Source organism: Conger conger, chromosome 9 (genome assembly GCF_963514075.1).
Source record: "Conger conger chromosome 9, fConCon1.1, whole genome shotgun sequence".
Taxonomy (NCBI): Eukaryota; Metazoa; Chordata; class Actinopteri; order Anguilliformes; family Congridae; genus Conger; species Conger conger.
Window position 1 is genome coordinate 13,208,319 of NC_083768.1, and position 24,210 is coordinate 13,232,528.

At 43.1% G+C, this 24,210-nt stretch overlaps 1 protein-coding gene across 1 annotated transcript in view; it reads left to right on the plus strand.

Moving 5' to 3' along the window:
- Window positions 1-7,502: 7,502 nt before the first annotated feature.
- The window catches only part of LOC133137589 (progressive ankylosis protein homolog B), a 39,168-nt gene continuing 22,460 nt past the window's right edge, over window positions 7,503-24,210 (plus strand). Inside the window, exons 1-6 of the mRNA XM_061255929.1 lie at window positions 7,503-8,291; window positions 16,405-16,621; window positions 17,402-17,520; window positions 20,436-20,519; window positions 21,392-21,562; window positions 23,497-23,631. Coding sequence (XP_061111913.1) covers window positions 8,196-8,291; window positions 16,405-16,621; window positions 17,402-17,520; window positions 20,436-20,519; window positions 21,392-21,562; window positions 23,497-23,631 — 822 coding nt within the window. The 5' untranslated portion in view covers window positions 7,503-8,195. The remainder of the gene's footprint in view (window positions 8,292-16,404; window positions 16,622-17,401; window positions 17,521-20,435; window positions 20,520-21,391; window positions 21,563-23,496; window positions 23,632-24,210) is intronic.

Below are 24,210 nucleotides of genomic sequence, written 5' to 3' on the forward strand. Positions count from 1 at the left end.
AGCACTGGACATATGTAGCCTTTAAGTGTGATTATACTGTATAACTGAGCACTGGACATATGTAGCCTTTAAGTGTGACTATACTGTATAACTGAGCACTGGACATATGTAGCCTTTAAGTGTGACTATACTGTATAACTGAGCACTGGACATATGTAGCCTTTAAGTGTGATTATACTGTATAACTGAGCGCTGGACATATGTAGCCTTTAAGCGTGATTATACTGTATAACTGAGCACTGGACATATGTAGCCTTTAAGTGTGACTATACTGTATAACTGAGCACTGGACATATGTAGCCTTTAAGTGTGACTATACTGTATAACTGAGCACTGGACATATGTAGCCTTTAAGTGTGATTATACTGTATAACTGAGCACTGGACATATGTAGCCTTTAAGTGTGACTATACTGTATAACTGAGCACTGGACATATGTAGCCTTTAAGTGTGATTATACTGTATAACTGAGCGCTGGACATATGTAGCCTTTAAGTGTGACTATACTGTATAACTGAGCACTGGACATATGCAGCCTTTAAGTGTGACTATACTGTATAACTGAGCACTGGACATATGTAGCCTTTAAGTGTGATTATACTGTATAACTGAGCACTGGACATATGTAGCCTTTAAGTGTGACTATACTGTATAACTGAGCACTGGACATATGTAGCCTTTAAGTGTGACTATACTGTATAACTGAGCACTGGACATATGTAGCCTTTAAGTGTGACTATACTGTATAACTGAGCACTGGACATATGTAGCCTTTAAGTGTGACTATACTGTATAACTGAGCACTGGACATATGTAGCCTTTAAGTGTGACTATACTGTATAACTGAGCACTGGACATATGTAGCCTTTAAGTGTGATTATACTGTATAACTGAGCGCTGGACATATGTAGCCTTTAAGCGTGATTATACTGTATAACTGAGCACTGGACATATGTAGCCTTTAAGTGTGACTATACTGTATAACTGAGCACTGGACATATGTAGCCTTTAAGTGTGACTATACTGTATAACTGAGCACTGGACATATGTAGCCTTTAAGTGTGATTATACTGTATAACTGAGCACTGGACATATGTAGCCTTTAAGTGTGACTATACTGTATAACTGAGCACTGGACATATGTAGCCTTTAAGTGTGACTATACTGTATAACTGAGCACTGGACATATGTAGCCTTTAAGTGTGACTATACTGTATAACTGAGCACTGGACATATGTAGCCTTTAAGTGTGACTATACTGTATAACTGAGCACTGGACCTGTGATGGATTTGTACGAATAACGGACTGGTACAAGAAAAGTAGGCTCGACACGCAAAGAACAAATATCCTTAAGATGTCAGTGGTGACATCAAAGAATATTAATATGAAATGCAGATGTTCGATTGACCATTAAAGATGGCAGTTAATATCAAATATTGTTGGTTACAATAAATAGGAATAATAATAGATAAGCACAAAAAGACCAACTGGTGATTATAATAATCAATAATCAAAACCAAGAGCAGGAAATGTGACAGGGAGGTGTTTCTGAATGTATAAATGTGTAGCTGAATATTTAGTCAAGTCTTGGTCTTAATTATACATTTATGAACTGAAATATTATCCCAAATGACTGTAATAATGTAGAAGCTAGTTAAAATGACAAATTAGCAAAGCTTTCACAATGAAAATATGTTTTTGCATTGTTATCTTGCAGAATTTTTGTGAATTTTTATTTATTTATTTTTTATCCATCCGTCTTTCTACACAAAATTGGTGGTTTGAAGACAAATGACATGAAGTGCAAAATACAGAAACGTAAGCATTTCAAAATGAAAAAGAATAAAATTCCCTGTAGCTGGATATCCAACCTAGAGGGGGATATATTTTCATGAGAAAAGACTTTCAGGAAGGGAGACATATTTGATGTATTATCTCAATACTATGTCCCTTAAGGGACTGAATGAGGAATATGACATTAAATCTTTTGTGTGAGTATCGTAATTCTCCCATGTCCAGATTATTTATATTTGTTTATGGTGCCTTAAATAGGTTTTCTTGTATACGTCTTTTTATTATACGACTAACATAATGCACGTGATGGATTTTCTTACTGACAAACACCACCAGGATCTACTTTATGTGCAGTGATAGGAGGAGCTATGTGGGTGTTCTTTGTCTTATCTGTGTATATATACACCCCCGCATATACTTTCACTCTGTATGCCTGACGAAGACCAAGGAAGGTCGAAACGTAGTCGCTATCATTAAATATCACCTTGGGACCATCTCATCCAGTCTGTGGCCATTTTACATCCTCTTTACTGCCACATTTTTATGCAAAGCACCAGGTCAGCCCATGGCTCTGCATACACGACTATCTTTATGTGACTTAAAGATGATGGGATGGAACAGTAACAGTCCTCATCAATAACGTTTCTCAGCACGGTCGGCTGGTTTTTGCTAACAGCCGATGCCGGTCAATTAAAGTAGATTAACTACACAGTTATCCTCACCTGCTTACTTGGGCATGAACTGGGCACAGATTTCAGGGTGGGAAGAAGAGCCAGCAGACCCTGCAGCTCTCCGGGACCAGGGTACACCACCGAGCAGGACAAACACAATGACTAGGCCTCACAAAATGCCATCCCTCCTGCAATGTGCTGGGTCTACTCTGGCAGGGTGATTAGAAAGGGAACAGTGCCTTTTCTGGAATACACTTGGACTGCTACTAGACTGAAGAAAATAATATATTATTTAGCCTACATTTTTGCCTTGCAATGCTTGCATATTTTTAAAATAAATTTTTTATATTAATTTAGTTTGTTCCAAAATTCCATCATTTCGGGAGTCAACTCATGATGTTACTGAACTATTACTGGCTATACCATTGTGAACTCACCAAACAAGCCAATACCTCTAGATGTGAAGCAATCATTACAGTGACCACAAGGGGGCACTAGAATCCACCAGCAATATTGCTGAAGTTTTCTCACACGTGATAGCCAAAATCTAAATTTCATTAAGATTCATAAAATAATACTTCAAAAATATGATTCTTTAAAGAGCCTAACATATATATATAGGGATTGAGAATCCAATCCAATGGCTATTACCTGTTTAAAGTTCAGACAATCTTTTCCCCCCAGCATTTTAATAACCTCTGTGGAGACCAAGGAAGTGTGAGCCCAGAACAGTAAGCAGTGCCGTGGGGTGCTTGTGCTCCTGAAAATTAGAGTTTGGTATCCTCATTAAGGGACTCGACCACTTTCTCTTGGCCACGTTCAGTTCCTTTGTGAATATATTAGTTGTTATATACGTAATTAAAATGAGAATGCTGAATTAATATAACCAGACATACAACATCTTTCCAATGTTTCCAATGTTTCCTTTTCAGCCACTCAAAGTCATTTACAGTGCATGACACCCGTGAGATTCCAGAGGAGCGCAGATGAAACAGGAAAGGAGCAAACTGTTCGTTAAAAAACTGTCCTGTCCTGTCCTGTCTCCCGGGTGGAAACCCTGTATGTCTCCTAGAGAGGAGAACAGGTGACAGGTGTGACAGGTCGTTAGCGTAGGTCTGAGAAACAGTATGTGTGTGTAAGTGTGTGTGTGTGTGTGCGTGTGTGTGAGAGAGTGTGTGTAAGTGTGCGTGTGAGAGTGTGTTTGTGAGTGTGAGAGTGTGTGTAAATGTGTGTGTGTGTGTGTATGTATGTGTGTGAGACATTGTAAGTAAGTGTGTGTGAGAGAGTGTGTGTAAGTGTGTGTGTGAGAGTGTGTGTGTAAGTGTGTGAGTGTGTGTGTCTGTGAGAGAGAGAGTGTGTAAGTGTGTGTGTGTGAGAGAGTGTGTGTGTAAGTGTGTGGGGCGGCCTGTAGCGTAGTGGTTAAGGTACATGACTGGGACACACAAGGTCGGAGGTTTGATCCCCGGTGTAGCCACAATAAGATTCGCACAGCCGTTGGGCCCTTGAGTATTACATTACATTACATTATTGGCATTTGGCAGACGCTCTTATCCAGAGCGACGTACAACAAAGTGCATACCCATAACCAGGGATAAGTTCGCTGAAAGACCCTAGAGGTAAGTACAATTTCAACTGCTACCTGTACAACAAAGATAAGGACAAGGGCCATGAGTAAGGCCCTTAACCCTGCATTGCTCCAGGGGAGGACTGTCTCCTCCTTAGTCTAATCAACTCTACGTCGCTCTGGATAAGAGCGTCTGCTAAATGCCAATAATGTAATGTCGTTCCCAGTCTTCGGCTTGTGGGGTGAGATTCAGGTGTGACAGCGCTGCCAGTTTTCTATTGGCTGTGGTGTAAAACCATGTGCTCAGTCAGCAGAGGTGGAAAGTCCAGGGGTTCGAAAGTAAACATCCTCGCATGTGTTGATCTACCCATGAACTAGTTCTACCACCTGCTTGAAGAACTGATCTAATGAGCAAATCCAGGTGATTGGAACAAAAATACTGTGGAGAACTTTAATTTTCTGAACCTGGAACACCTCCGTTAGCATATCGTCTTTGTTCTGGAAATATTTTTTTAAATCTAGAGAAGTGTGCTAAATCAGGATTCATGTAATAATGTAATAAAGTGTATTTCCATTCAAAAGGACCTCAGAGCTCAGACAGATTTGACCTTTTATGGTGAGTGCGTGAGAACAGTTATTTAGAGACAGGAGTCATATTGTATGCCCTGTTGTTTTTATGTTTAGTTAAGGCAAAAGCTTTTGGGACTAAGGGGTTTGGAGAATGCCGTTAAAAAGACACATTCACAGAAGCAAAAGCTTGGGGGAATGTTGAGTCACAGCACACAGTGTTTGGACAGTCTCCCACGCCTGCAGCTTCCTATAGTTGCCACAAGGTGGCAGTGCATATCTGAAATGCAAAATAAATGATGCGGGATGCCATCTGTCAGGATAACTATTTTCAACGGACTAACCCGCCTTCTCAGGCTACACCTCAAAATTGTAATTCGAACAACTTTTATGAAATTGTTTCAGATGATTCATAGGAGGCATCCACTTGTGACTGTGTGTGTGATGGTTGAGTATTTTATTTTTTAATATATTCGCCACCCACCATATGTGCCCAGCTCCCATTCTAATTTGTGTTTCGGGTGAGAAGTTAACCCAAGGTCCTGACTCCCTATGATCATTACAGATCCCATGAGACGCTTCAATTTAGTGTAGCTAAATTCCTGCCTAAATTCCAAACCCTGGCTCTTTCAACCTCCCACCTAATCTTCCCCAGATTCAATTGGCAAAAAACTTGTTCTCTCCCTCAACACCTCAGCTGGTGTGTGGTGAGCGTTCTGCTGCAAAATGGTGGGTGCTGCACATTGGTGGTGGTTGAGGCCAGTTCCGCCCTAATTAACGTAAAGGGCTTTGAGTGTTGTGTAGATGTAATCTCTCGATCTAATCCGGAATGGACGACTGTCTGCAACCTCAGACGCATTCGTTCGAACCCCCCGGCTGTTCAGGGAGAGCGTGGACATCCGCGGTTCTCCTCCGAAACACCTGGCGTCACTGGCCTGCTGCTTTACCCTGACTTTAGCTATAGTGGAGTTTGATTACAATGTCAATATGTCAAGATTTGTTTACAGCTAAACTTGCACAGTGGAGTCAGAGGAAGACCTTTCATGCTACATGCAGTCCACGAGGCCTGATTGACCAGCGGGGACCCCCAACTGACATAACCCCTCCAGTTGGCAACATGGAGCACTGGCTTGGCCTGGGTTTGATCCGAGACCATGGGGCTCATCCATGCACCAGTGTGTTGCCTTATATGAGCTAAACACACGCATGCACACACACACACACACACACACACAATAACTTTCGTTTCAGGAAATGTATATTTCTGATTTAACAATGTCAGTATCAACAGACTTCAAATGTACAATGCTACACAGTATATAGAAATGCAGTACACCCTAGCTCGAGCACACCCAAAATGGATCTTTTGAATCACATAGCTTAACACGAAGCCTTACTTTAACGAAGGAACTGCTTGCGGAATAGCGGTCTCCTTTGTGACATCATGAACAGAATTAGGCTGACCTTTGACTGGTTTGCACAGAGCCATTCTCTGAAAGGCTCTATGGAAACAGACATCAGAGAGGCACATTTTTTCCATGGATGAAAATTCTGAATGTGGAGTCAGCAGGAAAACCTCTTTTCCTCTGTACTTACACAGCATTTTCCTTAACACTAAATAAACTAAGTCAAGAGTTAGATCAACTCACAAATTCAATGCCTGACCTGCTTCTCTCACTGTTTATATTGGGTGATACTGCCAGTAGTCATTCTTCCTGCAATGTTTAACAGCCTCATGTACATGGTTTACATTGGTTTAGGGTAAATATCTAAACCAAATCTATCATATTGTTTCATGAATAATGGAAAAAGGGACCTGAATGAAAGTTCAAGAATTAAAAGTTCACAAATCGTATTCTCTAGTAATTCACGCCAAGTTATATACTGCATTATGTTATTTTCTTGCAAAATATTTGGGTGGCTTATGCTGTGCACAATTACTATTAGACAACTATTGTAATTGTAGAAGTGGGGTTTATAAATTATCACGAATGAATGAAGCTTTGTTTATCTATCAATGGGTCATAAATTGGTATGAAAAGCATTTTCAGCTATGGGCTAGCTGAATTAATTGGAAAACAGATTGTAGCTATACAAAAAATAATGTGGTCAATAAAATGTCTACTTAATGTGGCATTCAGAATTGCCAAAGGGCACTGAAGGTGCCAAAAGGTGCCATGTTTACAGACATAATGCCATAGCTTTGGTTGCTCAAAAAAAGCCTTCAGCAATATTAGAAATTATGACATTATCTATGGATGATTTGAGACCAAGATGTCCTAATGAATACCTAGGAAGTTATCATAGGAAAGATCTTCTTCTTAGCCAAAACACACAGCCATTTTTTAATTAACCTTTATTTAGTCAGACGTGTCAATTGAGAACTTAGTTTTATTTTGCAGTGACGACCACTCATAGCCACAAAACAACTATGTGTTAACATGGCAGAGTCCACGAACAGCCAACCCAGTGGCCTACATATTCAATCATGCTCAAGGTCATGTGCTTTTCTAGACTCCACTGGCCACAGTGAATCATTCTCACAGGAAATTAAGTGGCACGATGATGACATGGAAATGGAAATGGAATGGAAAAACACAAAATGGATGCTGTTGCTTGTAGTTAGCACATTATATTACTCAAGTGATTGTTATACAAATATTATGTATGTCGTGGTTGCTTGTGTAAGCTACACAAGCTTACACAAGGGACTCAAAGCAAGGTTTTATTTTGTTGATCCTTAAAATAAACACCCAGGCATACATATTGCTCCAGTGATCATAACTTAGTCCTGTGTTTATTAGAAGTCAAAGCTCTAAAATAAGAACTCAGCAACCCCAACTGTGGTTGCCTGCAGTCAGGTGGCTGTGAAGATTTACTGCAGTCAATCAATCGCAAAAGCAATTCAATGTGACCGAATGCGCGAGGCAGGCAACGGCTGCGTGTATTGAATTGAAGGGATTAACGAGCAGAACCGTTAATGATAGTTGAAGAAGGAACACATTTTAAACAGAAACAACGACCTGACAGTACATTTACAGTAGGCGACGTTACATGTCTCTTAGCTGTGTTTTCGTATGCCTGGGTACCGTTGACTCTCGGCTGAGCGCAGGCGATGACGTTGGGAAGAGGAGTGGTTTTAATGTGCCGACCCCCACGTGTTGTTAAGCGAGGGATGATGATTAAAGTAGAGCGGCTTGGCCATGGAGCCGTTTACAGCAGAATAGCGAGCAGATCGGACTGAAACCGCCCGAGCCCAAAATAGCTTCGCCGTTTGTTTATATTTTTCGAAAGAGGGACCTTGCAGCTAAATCGTATTGGTACAGGCAGTCAGATTTTATGTATTTATTTTTCTCACCACTGATGGACGAACAATGGAGAGGCTGTCAGCAGAAGTTTCTGGTGGCCCTCCTCTTTTTTCCTGCGGTAGATCATTGTTTTTGATGCTGTTGTTGTGTAGGAGGGCAGGGACGGACCGGATCTTTTTGGATTTCTGCTAGAAAACACCGAGAACACCAGCGGTACTGTTAGTCGCTATCTTTTTCCCCCAGCGGTTCCGCGCAGCAGATGTTCTCGGTGCTGTCATCCCGGCGATATTATGGTGAAATTCCCAGCGCTCACGCATTACTGGCCTCTCATCCGCTTTTTGGTCCCTTTGGCAATCACCAACATTGCCATCGACCTCGGAGAACAGGCAAGTATTGCTTCGTATTGTGGTTCTGTTTCAATAACATGTCACCTAGAGAAAAAAATGACGCGACGGAATTTGTAAATGAAGTGCCTTGCAGCTTTATGTCTGGCAATGTCATACGCCTTCGTTCCGTTGCACTGTTTCATATTCTACACTATTTTACGATAACATCTTGATATATCGATGCATGTTTTGCTGTATAAGCCGTTGTCCGTTATCTTGCGCCGCCTGTGCTACATCGAGTTATGACGTATCTGAATTGAACACGACCTAGCAGTCGTTGGCATTGCTGCGTTCAATATGACTTAGAAAACCAGAATCGACTGGGTACCATTACAGAAGCAATCTCAGGGAAGCCATTGAAAGCACGGGCATCTGAACACGGTGACACAAACAACATGACCTGATCACCTGCGCGCCTGTCAACAGCTGGCTTAACATCCACTGACACAGGTCGGGTTGTATTCAGGGATGGAACAATGAGAAATGAATATGAGCGAGATGATTGTGCACTTTCGGATGGGCTGATTTTCACCCGTGTGTCGACCCCATTGCGCACTGGCATCATTGTTTAGATCTGTCATCCATTTCGGGTCAGAGATAGGCTAAGTGCTTGTTTTCATAGGAAGGTCATTTCGAACTGGCATCCCAGTGGATGGCAAGGGAAGATGATATTGGCTGTGGTAACAATAATAATTATCAACAAAAAAAAAAGGAAACACCAGTACTGTGAGGCTGTATTTTAATATTCACAGAGATGGGGTTGATAGCCTATGACAGGCTATAGCTTTTAAGACAGATCTCTGAAGCGCAATATGTTTCCCCTGAACTCTGTTCAAGCAACATCAAGGCTGGGTCCGTAAGACTGGGCCTGGTGAATTTTTCTATTTTTACTTTCACCTCTGGAGTGTGTGGGAACCAGTTCTGGGGCGGATTTGGCAGTATGCGGTTATGGGTTTATGTGGTCTTGGGCGGGGGGTTCTCTAATTGGTTTTGTACTTCCTCTGTGATGGCTCAAACCTTTCGCTGACACTGACAATGACAATGAAACTGAATCTGGACCACGCCTGGGGGTCTTGAGGTGTGAGGTGTTTCCACTCTAAGAAAGGAACACAGAAAACCAGTTTCTATAGGGCAGCCTAGAATCTGAATTTGACTGATGGGTGCCAATGTATTTGATTCTATGGTCTTACAAGATAGCAACATTCAGTCACTCTGGTTTAGTAGCCTACCTGTTTTAGAACCAGGTAATTATGCATTTTATATTTTGCGTCATTTATCTTATCAAGGATGACACACACGACTTACATGCCTTCAGCCCATACATACAGCTGGATCTGACCGGCCTGCTCTGAGGTACAATGGGTCAAACGACTGGGAAGTAAACCGTTGACCATGGAGTGGAAAGCACGGCTGGCAAACCGATTCAGCCCCACCGCTACACTTCTCCTTCTTCTTCTGAGTCCTGTAGTTAGTCACTGTGAGGCGTCAGTTTCACACATGCAGATGCATGAGAACATGCAGACTGAGATCACATCGCGGTTTTGTGTTCCTGCGAACACTCAAGCCTGGCTCTCTGTCGCTAAGTGCTTCAAAATCCCTGTCTCTGTATGTCTGTGTACACTAAGACAGCGTTATATAACACATAGTGCACCATTCATCATTTGCACCATACACATCAATAAGATTTGAATGGGAAAATAGGCCCTGTGACTCGACTATGTCTACGGTGTTCTGCACTGCAATTTTTATCTTTCAGGCGTATAGCCATGGTATGTATACCAAAAAATACAAACACAAAACAATATGGGAATATGGTCAAATAGATTTTTTCTTTTTATTGGTGAAACAAGGCTGATGGAAGCTTTTGAATGCCTTTGACTCATATTTTGGCTGAAAGCACTCTGGTGAAAGTGTGAATATAAAACACAACCTAACTAGAACAATGCGGCATCATTAGACCCTTCTTATTGCCTCTGCTGTTATTAAACTTTGTGCATCGCCCCATTTGCGCAAAAACACGCCGTTAACATTCTCCTTCATTCGGCTGTATCTATTTAACTGAAACTACGTCTTAGAAAATTAAATACCTTTAGGAAAAACTGCCAAAATACTTGAAGTCAGCAGAGGGAATTTTACGGTTTTGTTTTTGAAAATATACAGCTGTACAGTACAGTCATTCTTCGCAAGTTCAAAAAAACAATAACTTCCACAATTAATTGTATGTGTACACATTGCATATACCTGGCTTATACCTGGCTGCGTACAGTGTGTACATTGTGTATAACTGGCTTCAGTAAATAATGACTAGGCAAATGCGTAGGCCGAAGTAAATGTTTATATATGAGATATACTGTATTGTATATTATCTCTAAAATCTATTTTTAGCCAATTTCAGTGTAATAAATAAAATGATTCTTGTATCTTTGCTCAGTTTAATCGAACCAGGCTACCTTTGTGGGTTGGCCTATATTTCTTTCCTATACTTTTATGATATTGGATATCCAAACACTGTGAGATCCCTGATGTCTCAGGTAGAAGGGCAGCTGTGACATAAACATTTGCAAATGTAATTAAAACAAGTGGAGGCACTGCTCCCCTTGTGTCGCTGTGTAACGTTGTTAGGGTGGGAACAAATTACCCACAATGCAACACACCCAGATGAAGACTGTGACACACACATAGATCTGGTTGAACAGCGGGTGATTGATCAAGCCATGAAATGATTGTGAAAGTGGTGGCACCAGATGCTGGTTTCTCTCAAGGAGGCGTTTGGGTCCTTCCCACTAAATAACACTTTAGCTCCTTACTTGGGCAAATCGTGATGGATGGAATTGTTTAATGTATCTAAATTATTTGCTGGAATACCATTCAGAAAAAAAAGAAAAACAGGTTTTTCCCCTACAATTAGAGTTTCTATCCCTCTTACTTTACTGGACATTGCAAATTGTCTTCCCTGTGTTTGGACAAGGAACATGTAGGCAAATTAACAGGCAAGAATAGCATGCCACCTTATTTTCAGCAAGCGGTGATGCCCACACCCTGCTTCCGCAATGGGATGTTTGCCTGCTAAATATGCCACAGAGGCTAATTTGCTAGCCTTACAGTAATTATAATTACACATTTACACTGGATACTGCCAATAAAACACAAATGTAGACGAGGAAACCGATGACAGATAGTGGTTAGCATGCCAAATGGTGGATAAAGAGAGGAAGATGTACAGGTCGACATAACCACAATCTAAATTTGGCCCAAAATGGTTTTAATTGTGAAAGTGGATTTCTCCAAGAACCACACCTAGCCTTCCTCTTACTTCAGCTCTGTTTAAAAAAAATGAGTTGTCATGCTTAGATTAGGCTACACTGACCACAATGACCCATGTTCTTTCTGGAGCTAGCTGCGTCCAGCAATAGCTGTAGGTGCAAGCAATGAAATCGGCATATGAAGCTGTTATTGTTCTCGCCATCGATACGATGCAATTTATTTCTCAGAATCCGAAATAGTTGTATCTGGTCTGGTGGACTCTGAAAGGTTATTGATTTCTGGAGCTGGATCTTAATCGCATGTGGACTCCTAAATTTCCTCCTTAAACTGGAGTAACACAGAGGGAATTAGCAATTCATGTTTTGCAGGCTTCACTGATAATTCCATTACCGTCTCCGAAACGCTACAGAATCAAGTCCAGTGAAGGACCGCAGATGATTCTATCTAATCCCCGCTTAATGAATCTAATGGCTGAAATGTGAAAACTGCAAAGCCACGTCAGATTTAATTGGGGGGTCTATGCTGAGCCGAACATAAACTCACATGCTTTTGCAACAAGAACAGACAGGACTGGAGTGACTCTCCATTGGCTGCTCTGAAGATGGCAGCTTCTGTTTTTATTCGCTGATGAGCTCTCATACGGGCCCGTCGAGACTTAGACAGTGTAGACAAACGGTGCAGTAGCGCAGGTATTTTCCATCTCTCTGAGTGGCCTGTGTTTTCCCTCAAACGTAACCTTTGGCCCAGTTCTACGTGACTGGCTGTTTGGCAGCTGTAGTGCATCAGCTGTAGCATGTTCTGTGCAGCCCTGTTCTGATGGTGCCCATCTCAGATAAGTACTCAAAAAAGATAACTTAATAAAATTATGGACAGTGACACTGGTTGCCCCCGTCAACCTATCAGGCCTATTGAGCTTCCGGCCAACTACACTTGTCCACATACTTGTGGCTTGTAGTCACTTATAGTTAATAATATAGCATGCAATCACTGGCCATCATTTTGAAACGTAAATCCAAATTTTTTTTTTTGTGTCATTGGAAAATGGACAGTTCTAAAATGTCTTCTGAATGAAGATGATGGCTGGAAACTCTTAGGTTTGATTGGTTGACGGGGCCCACTGGGGGGGTCCAGCTTGCGGCATCTGCCTCAGCTCAGATTCATTTATCTTTTCTCAGGACAAGCAGCAACAAGATCTGTGGTCTTTTGTGTGGAAATAATGTTTAGAGCACTGCTTTCAGAGGCCTGTGGTGTGAGGGGGAAGATTGTGACTCCCATGAATAAACGCCTTTCAGGTTTCTGAGATGTAAATTGGTTCCAGGGGCTGATTTGGAAAGCAAGGGAGCCAATTCATTACGTTATATTACATTTCTTTAAATTCAATTAGGCTAAATTCATTTAGCGGATGCTCTTTTCAAGAGCAACTTACAATGTAAGACAAAATAAGTGCATCCACCTGAGATATGTAAGGCAGTTAATGTTAGTTAACTTACGCCAACCTAGACTCATAATGTAGATCAAACATTCATACTGCTAGCATGCATATAAAGTCATAAAGCACGCTGGAGTATTTAGTAGGTAGGAATAGGAAGGGAGCCAATTCAGTCAACAGTCTGTATTTCTCCTTGTAATGTGACATTGCATAATGCAGTTGATGAAGCCACAATGTTGTGTAAGCAACTGAAACAATCCTACTTCCTTAAGTAAGGGGGTAAGAAGTGAAGACCAAACACAAACACCAGAGGACTCTGGGATGGACGGCGATTCAGATATGGGCAGTACTACGCAGGGAGAATCCTGTGCTAGCTTCTGTGGTGAAGTCCTCTAGGAAGACTAAATATCATTCAGTAGCAAGGCCTCCTCGTGCGGTTCTGTTCATACTGAGCGGCTCTCTTCCATGCCATCTTTCACGTGCAGTCATAAAAGCAGGGTCCAGATTTAATTAATAAAACATAATTAAGTTGCTTGCCTCTGCCTTTCCAGCGTACGGTACACTGTTATGTCCTCCCCCGGTGCGCACACTGTGTATTGAGGTCTCTGTTCATATTGAGAAAAATTGATTTCTTTGTGCCATTGCGGATCCTTACGCGCCATCCCCCCAACACACACACACACACACACACACACCCCTCCAGTGCTCCTGCGGTTGGGCTCTCCCAGAGAGCTGGAGCTTCAGCCCCCCCACTCCCGAGTGCCTATAAATAACCCCCCCCCCCCCCCCCCCGCCCTCACCTCCTCCCTCCCCACTCCTGAAGCGCGCTGCACCCTCCTCCCTTTCCCAGACTCTCTGTCCCCTCATCTTCAACCCGAGGCCTCACCCTTTGTCTCGCCTGTCCGAACATCTGACTCCACCTCACACCTCTCCCCTCCCCCACCTTGCCCAATTAGCATGCCCACCACAGCCGCCACCCCGAATAACACCAGGACTCCCTGGTCCTTAGATTATTCCAGTGAGCAGCGCTGCTGCAGCAGGAGACTGTAGAGTAATTATGTGGGTGAGCGCGATGCTAGGGAAATGGGATTATGCTTACGTAATGGCCAGGTGGGGGCTATTAATAGCGCTATTCTTTCCTGCTGCGGGGGATGCTGCTTGTCGCTTGTGTGGGTTCGACGGGGGGGTGGCAGGAGAGCGATTACTGAGTCCGGCCGTGTCACTGGCTCCCGCGCTGAGACGGTCACTGACACTTCTCGGGCCATTAAGGGTGCCTGGGCCGGAGACGGTGCGATCGTGGTGCCCAGTCACGCCAGTGATGTCTTCTTCCTAAAAAAAGGACAGTGACAGAAGTGTGTGGGCTCACTGTCACCTCAGAGTCTCACCTGTTTACCCGTTAAAAGCGGATTCTCCTGTATGTTCCACTGTAGAATCCGCTTCTTTACTTTATTACACCTAGCTACTTATTCGTGTGATTATCTTATCAGGCAATTGTGTGGCAGCAGTGCAATGCATACAATCATATAGATACGGGTCAGAAGCTTCAGTTAATATTCACATGAACCATCAGAATTGGGTTAAAATAAGTGACTTTGACCGTGGTGGCAAACAGTGGTTTGAGTTTCTCAGAAACTGCTGATCTCCTGGTATTTTCTCGCACACTACATTACAACAGTGGTATGCAGAAGAGCATCTCTGAACACACAAAGCATCACAATTCTTAGTGGATAGGTTACAGCAGTAGAAGTCTAAAAAATAATTAATAATAAATACCTAATATAAGTGCTCACTGAGTGTATAAAACAAAATGGAGGATCGCTAATTAGATGGTCATGTGTAATTTCTCTTTAACCACAAAAGGCACCTGCCATTGTCTAAATATGAATCAAGCTAGCTCAGATCATGGCTAATTAGATGGTAATGTGTAAATGATTATCAGAGCTAGCTTGAGTCATATTTAAACAACGGCGGGAGCCTTTTATGATTAAAGAGAAATGACAAAAGCGCTGTTCTGATAGTTATTTAAAGTAACTACAGTCAGAACCATTCTGTTTTTAAAAAGCACCGCAGAGTGCGGATCGCAACGCAACGATCCATCGCAAAATGGCTAAACACCACGGATACCGTAGCCTAATGCCTGACTGATAGTGTTCATCATACCGTGCGACTGTTGATTTCACCGACTCACTCTTCTCCCAGTAAGAGAGTGTTAAATGTCAGTAACAATAAAGGCTCCCGCAGTCAAACAATAAACGTCTTAGCAATGAAAGAGCAGCTGAGCAGAGATGTGGAGGAAAGGTAGAGCTGTGGCTCTTATGGTTTTCCTCCCGGAGAGACAGGAGCGGCACATGACTGAGGGAGGCACGTGTTGTGGGGAAGTGTGGCAGGACGCCAGCTGCTTGTGAAATGGGGTCTGCGTGTTTCTCTTTTTTTTTTTTTACGCGTTAGATATTTACCTGACCTACTTGCGGAAGACCAGTGTCATTTGGCTCAGAGACATAAAAAAGCCTTGTGGATGACAGGCGTGCAGAACGGGGCCAGGGTTTTACAATTTCATTTTCCCCTACTTTTTTGTTTTTCATTGTAAACTTACTGTTTGTCTTTGGTTGTTTAGTATCTGTTATGGCTACTGTTTCTCCTGTTATATAGGCTACTGTATGCATACAGCATGCATATTCACAGTGATCTTTTGATAGCTAATTAATTCAGTTACATAAAAATAATATTTAATGCCATTGGAATTCAATGAGGGATGTCTGAGAAAGCGCCCAAGGCGGCGTGGACAATAGATACGCTGTACATTAGAATTTGCAACTTCCAACTGAAGACCCACCTTCATAGACTCCATGAAGTCTCCCTTAAACCTTAACCCTCTTTAATAACACAGGTTAGTCTTGCTCTGTTGTCAAGTTTACCGAGTATGATCTCAGGCATTCGGGTTTAATAAGACGTACTACTCTGGATGAGATCTCTTCCAAATGACTGCAGTATGTGTCATAACACGACAGAGATCGTCTTTAGTGAAGAGCAATGGGAAATGGCGCTGCCACCGGCACAGGTTTTTCTTCTGGAATGTTCATTCACATTACAAAATAATTCAGTCCATTAGTCTTATAAAATGACAAGAAGTGCATAATAGCCAGAACATTATGTAATATGTACGCAAGCTTAAAGGTTCCTTGGAGCAGAGAATAATATGTGATGGATAAAGGCTTTGACAGATGGAGTGTAGTGTTATCGTCCTTTCAGAACTAGTCTCGTCTTGTCGCCCAGAAAATGCGATATTTGCGATACCTGGTCTGTTTGGGTTAAGCGGGATGCCACAGCGTCTCGTGTGCGGATTATAGCTGTTTCGAGGCTTAGTGGCGGTACGGACAGCCATGTCAACGGGTTTCCTCTCTGCCTCTCCCCCTCCCCCAGGCCCTTAACAGAGGAATCGCAGCGGTTAAGGAGGATGCAGTGGAAATGCTGGCCAGCTACGGGCTGGCCTACTCCCTGATGAAGTTCTTCACCGGGCCCATGAGCGACTTTAAAAACGTGGGCCTGGTGTTCGTCAACAGCAAGCGGGACCGCACCAAGGCCGTGCTCTGTATGGTCGCCGCGGGAACCGTGGCCATCATCTTCCACACCCTCATTGGTGAGTCTGGGCCCCGCCCCCACCTGGGAACCCGCCCCCACCTGGGAACCCGTGCCCACCTGGTTGGAACCTGTGCTCTCCTGGTGGGAACCTGTGCTCTCCTGGTGCTGTGACATCACGTTCACCCCTGTGGCAGGATCGATTTGGAAAGAGTAGAGCAGAGAGTGCTGTTGTGACATATGACATCCCCTTTGCATAATACACAGCAGACAAAATACACTTACAAACATTGATATGTCAGAGGGGCACGACATTTTGTGGAGAGATTTAATAAACGTGATTCAGTAAGTTAACACCTGTAGTTCTGTTATGTTACAGCCCCTGGATTATTCCTATCAGCCATTAGTAATGATGAAGAAAGTGCTCTTTCACAACAGACACACACACACACACACTAATCAAAGCAGATGTGTGTAGGACTATAATATAACTTGGCCAATATGGTCATTGTGATCCCTTTGTTCTACATGCCCGTAGATCCACGCTGTTTATATTTGGCACTTTTTCCTTAGCCAGGGCTTCATCTTAGACGGATGCAGTCTGTGTCCAATAGTTTTCAGCAAAACGCACAGCAGCCATGACATTTTGTTCCTTTCTATATTCTGCTGTGTGCTGCAAAGCCAGTTCCTGAGAGAAGCAGGGCAGAGGACTGTGTGCGCTGCTCTGTGTATTGGCTTGGTCCTTCAATAATTGAACGAGTTTGTTCCCTGTCGGTTTAAACCTGGCCCAGTTTGTATTCAGATTTCTTCTCTTAAGAGGAATATTCTCTCCCCCCCTCAGCATACACCGATCTGGGGTACTACATCATCAACAAGCTTCACCATGTTGACGACTCGGTGGGCAACAAGACCAGGAAGGCCTTCCTCTACCTGGCAGCATTCCCGTTACTGGATGCCATGGTGAGTGTCGGTTGGGTGCCAGTTACCCTTTTCCTGTCCGTTAAACCCCCGGAAAAATATCAGGCAGAGACGCTGGTCCTCCTGACTGCAAAGACAGAGTGAAAACTGCTGCTTGTGCTTGACCTAGAAAAAGAGCTTATAATCCCCCACGCACGCGTGCGCTGTCAACATTTAATTTCTCCGCTCGTTTTAATCCCCGCCCGTGCTCACGCGCTCCCGTCCTTGGCCTGCGGGTGAATTAGACCCTCCAGTCCTGCCAAAACCCGACTCACGCTGCGCCTTCTGTGTGCCTGGCGGCTGTCGTCAAACAGGAGATCTGTCGCCGACGCCAGGGCTGCGATGACTGAGCGGAGCGGTGCGATTTGATAATGTGAACGGCGTCCATTTTGGGCAGATGGGCAGGGGGGCGTGTGAACTATGATGTCTCTCTCAGTCTTGCACTGTCATGGTGTTACACATTTAACAGGACTGCAGTTCGGCTTGGAGAGAACCATTTCTTTTTAAAAAAAAAAAATTTTTTAGGCCTTTTTCAGCTTTATTGGACAGTATATAGTATAGAGAGACAGGAAGAATGGGAGCGAGAGAGAGAGGGGAAGACATGCGACAAATGTCGGACGGTCGGATTCGAACCGCCGACGTCGCGGCTCGCAATGAGCACGCGGTCAGCGCTCTGCAGGCTACGCCACCGAGACACCCGGAGAGAACCGTTTCTGCTCTATTTCCGAAGGGTACACGTTACTTTAGGGATGAGAGCTGTGACTTACTAGCAAGGGCGGCCTGTAGCGTAGTGGTTAGGGTAAATGACTGGGACATGCAAGGTCGGTGGTTCTAATCCCGGTGTAGCCGCAATAAGATCCGCACAGCCGTTGGGCCCTTGAGCAAGGCCCTTAACCCTGCATTGCTCCAGGCGAGGATTGTCTCCTGCTTAGTCTAATCAACTGTATGTCGCTCTGGATAAGAGCGTCTGCCAAATGCCAATAATGTAATGTCTCACGTTTAAGTTCCAAACAAACTTCCAAATCCTATGTATGGTGTTAATAAAACAAAGATTTACCAGGAACCAGTAAGATGACCGTTGCCACAGGAAGAAGCGGATCCGATGTTCGTCGTTAGAAAACAGGAAAGTTTATTCGTAGCCAGTACAATGTACAGAAAACCAATGATGTTTGGGGTGTTTTAAAGAATTACATTAGCATATATTCAAATAAGTCTACAAATTAAGTGTAACCTGATTGGAGGTTTGGAGGAAAGGAATTGCGCCTATCCCGAGCACTTCGGATTGGGCCATTCAAATCCTTAATGATTGTGAGGCCTTGTCCCGCTCCCCCCTGGAGTCCAATGGAAAATCCCCAGAGGGGGAACCTTGAAACTGATAGCGGTCATTACCATGTATATGTGAAGTGGTCCAATACACAAATTGGTCTGTCTCCCAACAATGGTTGGAATTGAGTTTGACAAATAATTATCAGATTTTCACTCCTCTAGGTTACATATTTATGGGTATTGGCCCTTGTGGCCACCGGTTCCATTATGCTGTTTATTTGTCGAGACCATAATTGTTTGTTACTGAATATTTTATATTAAAATGACAGATTAATTAGATCTTTCTGGCCTTTTTGCAAACATATACAGTATGTTAGCTTTATCTCCAATTGCAAATTCCCAAAATGCTAATTGTTGTTTTGTATCCCTCGGGTTGGAAGTAGCCTGACTGGCTTGAGGCAACATTTATGTTTTTAGCAGTATTTTATGGAAATGTTTTTGTACCATTAAAAAAAAGAAAAGAAAGGATGATGTGCCAGCCATCCAAAACAGAAGACTGCTTTCATGTGGAAGATTCATAGTCGAGAACCCTTGCAGAAAGCTTGTCACAGTGTTGCCTAGTTACCTAACTGACATTTGACTGCAAGATATAATTATTCTGAATGCACTTATTTCAGGATGCAGAGATGTACGAGTTTAAGGCTTAATGGCAATCGATGCCTCACCTGATGGTTTGAGATCCGGGGACAGAATAAAGAGTGAAATGTCTTGTTAATCCACAACCGTAAATCTGTCGCTAAAGGACGAGGGTTGATATTTCAAAATGCTAACACGCATATAAAATGCTAACTGGATTGGGATTGTGGTTTTTGATGGACAGATAATTAGAGTAATTAAATTATTGTTTCCTCGCTATACATTGACACGAGTCAAAGGGAATACGTGGCTAGACAGAGCTCTGAGTGAAAGAACAGAGCAGAGCATCTTCAGCTTTCTGACTGTGTGTACACACCGCAGAACTGCACCTAAACAATGTAAAACATCGAAAATCAAGGCGGAGCCTTCCTCCCTCGTCAACATGACCTAGCAACCAGCCGACGCCTCATAAATACTGAAAATGAGGTTTGTTTTCCACCAGTGTGTAATATGAGAAGCCCTGCTGCTAAGGGGCGCACACATAATGCTTTCTGCCTCCTGTCTAGTGGAGCAGGGAGAAAAGTACAATACAACAGAGACCTGTTTGACAGGGAGCCTCAGAGTGGCTGTGAAACCCTGTTTGCAGAGCACTAGTTTGGGCTTTCATTGCCTGTGAATACATGCTGGAGTTGATGGGCAATAGGGTTCAGGTGCAAGGTTTTCCTGGCGATTGTTGTGTGTTGGCCCATGTAATTATATCTGAGACTTTTTCCCCAGAGAATATTCATTATGGCTAATTGTGGTCTGAGGGGCAGTATTGTGTTTTCAGTATCCAAAATAACACAACAGTGAAACCTTAATGTATGGTTTGTCATTTCATTTACCCAGAAATTTGGTGTGAATATGTCATTAAAATTCACTCTTGAAGGGGGTGCCCCTAGTGTACATTTTCCAGTGCTGTGGGTCCTGTGTTTGTGTTGCTAACTGCTCATTCGGTGTTTGGCTGCTTTTTCCAGGCCTGGACACACGCTGGCATCCTCCTGAAACACAAACACAGCTTTCTTGTCGGTTGTGCTTCTATCTCTGATGTCATAGCTCAGGTAAGGACGATCAACCTCCACCATAATGTTTTTAAGGGGTGTGACTCATTGAAAAGCATATGGGATCACTATATAATGTATCCAGTCCAACTGAATTTTGCATATTTTGAATCTAAACGACAAAAGGCAAAAGGCTCAGAGACAGAATTTGTTATTAAATTAATGAGCCCTTTACCAAATGGACCCCTTAGAATTCCCACGCATTTGAGCTTATTCAAGCCCGTTTATTTAAACTGTTCTGAAATCGCGCTAAAAAGTCCCCCGCGGTTTGTTTTGGAACATTTAGTGGGACTGGTCTTCTGGCCCTTTTCCAAGAAAGCTGAAGGTTCATTTCAAGGTGATATGAGCTCTGCTATATTTGTACGGCAGGCTATATATTGTTTTCCAGAGAACACCACAAGGTGACATGTAAATCATATTTTGGTATGTTTTTTTGCAGCAGTCATACATCAAGTGAAATATTGGCATAGTGTGTGTCTTCTTATAGATTTCAAAAGCCTGAGTGTTTACATTGACATTCATTATATATGTGTTTTGAATTGATTTAAATAATTAATTCAACAATCGTTATTATTTCACACACGCCTTCAAAGTCTCCTAACAGCTTCAGAACATCTGTGCGTCTGTTAATCAGGCCTTCGGTGATATCAGTCAGGGATTCACTGATGTCAACAACTTGTTTGAAGGCACTGAGGGCCACACTGTTAAGGAGAGAAGGCCAGCTACCAGCTCAGACCAGCTACCAGCACTAGCTGGGTGACCAGCTCATACGCAGCTAGACCAGCTTCTGAACAGCTGGATTTTACAGCAGGATTAGCTAACTGGCTCTATCTCTCTCTCTCTCTCTCTCTCTCTCTCTCTCGTTGGGGCAGATTGTGTTCGTGGCCATCTTGCTCCACAGTCACCTGGAGTGTCTGGAGCCCCTGCTGATCCCCATCCTGTCCCTCTACATGGGGGCCCTGGTGCGCTTCACCATCGTGGGCCTGGGGTACTACCGCAACATCCACGACACCATCCCCGACTCCAGCGGGCCAGAAGTGGGGGTACGTGTGTGGGCCTGTGTGTGTGTGTGTGTGGTGTGTGTGTGTGTGTGCCCGGTGACAGTTGAGGGTTGATGGGTATGATGATCTATGACAGCAAGTCCACTGAGGCTGAAGTGTAAGTAAGTGTGTGTGTGTGTGTGTGTGTGTGTGTGTGTGTACATGGTGGGGGTAGATTCCACAGCATTGTTCAATGTAACATCAGCCATTTAGGAGTCAATCACCTCCAGTAAATGAAAAAAGGATCATTCAAGTACTTGTAGTATTGTGTGTACTTTCAATAATACCAAAACATATAAAATGCAGAGTGTGGATCCAGTTATTCTTTTGATGATCTGGCGAATCAAAGTTCATTTCATTAGCACTCAAATCTGACGCAATGCACTCAAATCTCAGCTACATTTTATGCGTTTGGCTAGTCTTTTTTTGTCACGCACGACATTTATAGTTCCTGCCCGTGTCCAGTATTAATTCAACTCTAACAGAGTGCACGAGTCCATTTGTTTGATGTTCAGGGTTAAATCATTTTGGTTGATTTAGCACTGGACATTTTTCAGCACTGAAAGAGAAATGAAATGAAATTGGTTACATTTTCTTGCTCAAGCTAAAAGTTAAGTACCGGGTGCAAAACAGTTAGACTGAATGGAGATCTCAGGGCAGCCTCGCCTTTAATGTCAGGCAGAGAACTGGAAAATAATAATGGATAATTTAATGCAGCCGGCAGATTTAAAGAGCTTAGTACTAAAGTCCTCAGTGGCTCCTGTGCATAATGCATTTCTCCAGTCTTTATGATTGCTGGAGACGTGGTGCATCGGCTTCCTTTGAAGTTCCGTTTAAATTGCAGCACAGAATCGCGCTAAATTACCTGCAGCTGGCACACGTGCGTACTCACGCTGGTATTTAAAACATGAATAAAATCCCTAAAACCTTCACTCGGAAATAAAGGTACGAAAACTGCCTGAAAAGGTGCAAATGTTTGTCGCTGGGGCAGTACCCGATTGGTACATAACATTGTACTGTAGCGTAGCGGTTAAGGTAAAAGACTGGGACCCGCAAGGTCGGTGGCTCTAATCCCGGTGTAGCCACAATAAGATCCGCACAGCCATTGGGCCCTTGAGCAAGGCCCTTAACCCTGCATAGTTCCAGGGGAGGAATGTCTCCTGCTTAGTCTAATCAACTGTATGTCGCTCTGGATAAGAGCGTCTGCCAAATGCCAATAATGTAATGTAATGTACTAGCCAGTGCTATATCATTCATTTTTACCTTTTTTGGTTGGAAGACATTCTCATTCGTACCCAAAGAGAACATTACTTTACTTTCATGGTACATTTGGTAAATGTGGTCCTTGAAGAACAAAAATGTACCTCCACTGTCACTTTATTTCTGAGAGTGTACAAACTGAATAAAGAAATATTTAATAACCTTTAATTATCTTCAAATCTTTCCACATTTGCGCTCACTTTCTGATATTATTCCTGTGATTTGTGTGCATTGTGTCGTGCAAATGGCAGTGTTGATTAAAGGTGTCAGTGTTTGATTCAGTGTTGAACGCTCACTGTAGTGTTTGATTCAGTGTTGAACGCTCACTGTAGAGTTTGATTCAGTATTGAACGCTCACTGTAGAGTTTGATTCAGTGTTGAACGCTCACTGTAGAGTTTGATTCAGTGTTGAACGCTCACTGTAGAGTTTGATTCAGTGTTGAACGCTCACTGTAGAGTTTGATTCAGTGTTGAACGCTCACTGTAGTGTTTGATTCAGTGTTGAACGCTCACTGTAGAGTTTGATTCAGTGTTGAACGCTCACTGTAGAGTTTGATTCAGTGTTGAACGCTCACTGTAGAGTTTGATTCAGTGTGGAACGCTCACTGTAGTGTGAAAAGAACCCAGCTGCTTTGTCCCCGACTCATCATGGTTGCCATGTCTCCTGTGTCTCCCAGGGTGACGCCACCATCAAGAAGATGCTGAGCTTCTGGTGGCCCCTGGCCCTCATTCTGGCGACCCAGCGTATCAGCCGGCCAATCGTCAACCTCTTCGTGTCCCGGGACCTGAAGGGCAGTATGGCCGCCACAGAGGCACGTCTTTTTCAAACTATGCCCGCGTGGTGTCGTATGAGTGTGTACATATGTCCACTAATTACCTTATGTGTTAGGGGTACACAAAGCTACCAACTTGCAAATACCACCCTTTACAAATACAACTGTTAGCTTTCATAGATCTCAGGAGCAATTCTTGATTCAGGGACCTGTAGCTGAATATGTGGTTTCTGTTTGAAGTAAAAGTAAGTGTTTAGAAATATTTTTGATTTGTAATGGTTAGGAAAGTTAGGAAAGGTCCGATCAATAATCAATCAATGCTAGGCTAATTTATAATAATTAGTCCTGCGGGGCTAATTTAATGGACCATGCTAGGCTAATTTAATGTGCCCTGCTAGGCTAATTTAATGTTCCAAGCTAGGCTAATTTAATGTTCCCAGCTAGGCTAATTTAATAGGCCCTGCAAGGCTAATTTTATGCACCCTGCTAGGCTAATTTAATGTGCACTGCTAGGCTAATTTAATAGGTCGTAAAAGGCTAATTGAATGTTCCCTGCTAGGCTAATTTAATGTGCCCTGCTAGGCTAATTTAATGTTCCCAGCTAGGCTAATTGAATGT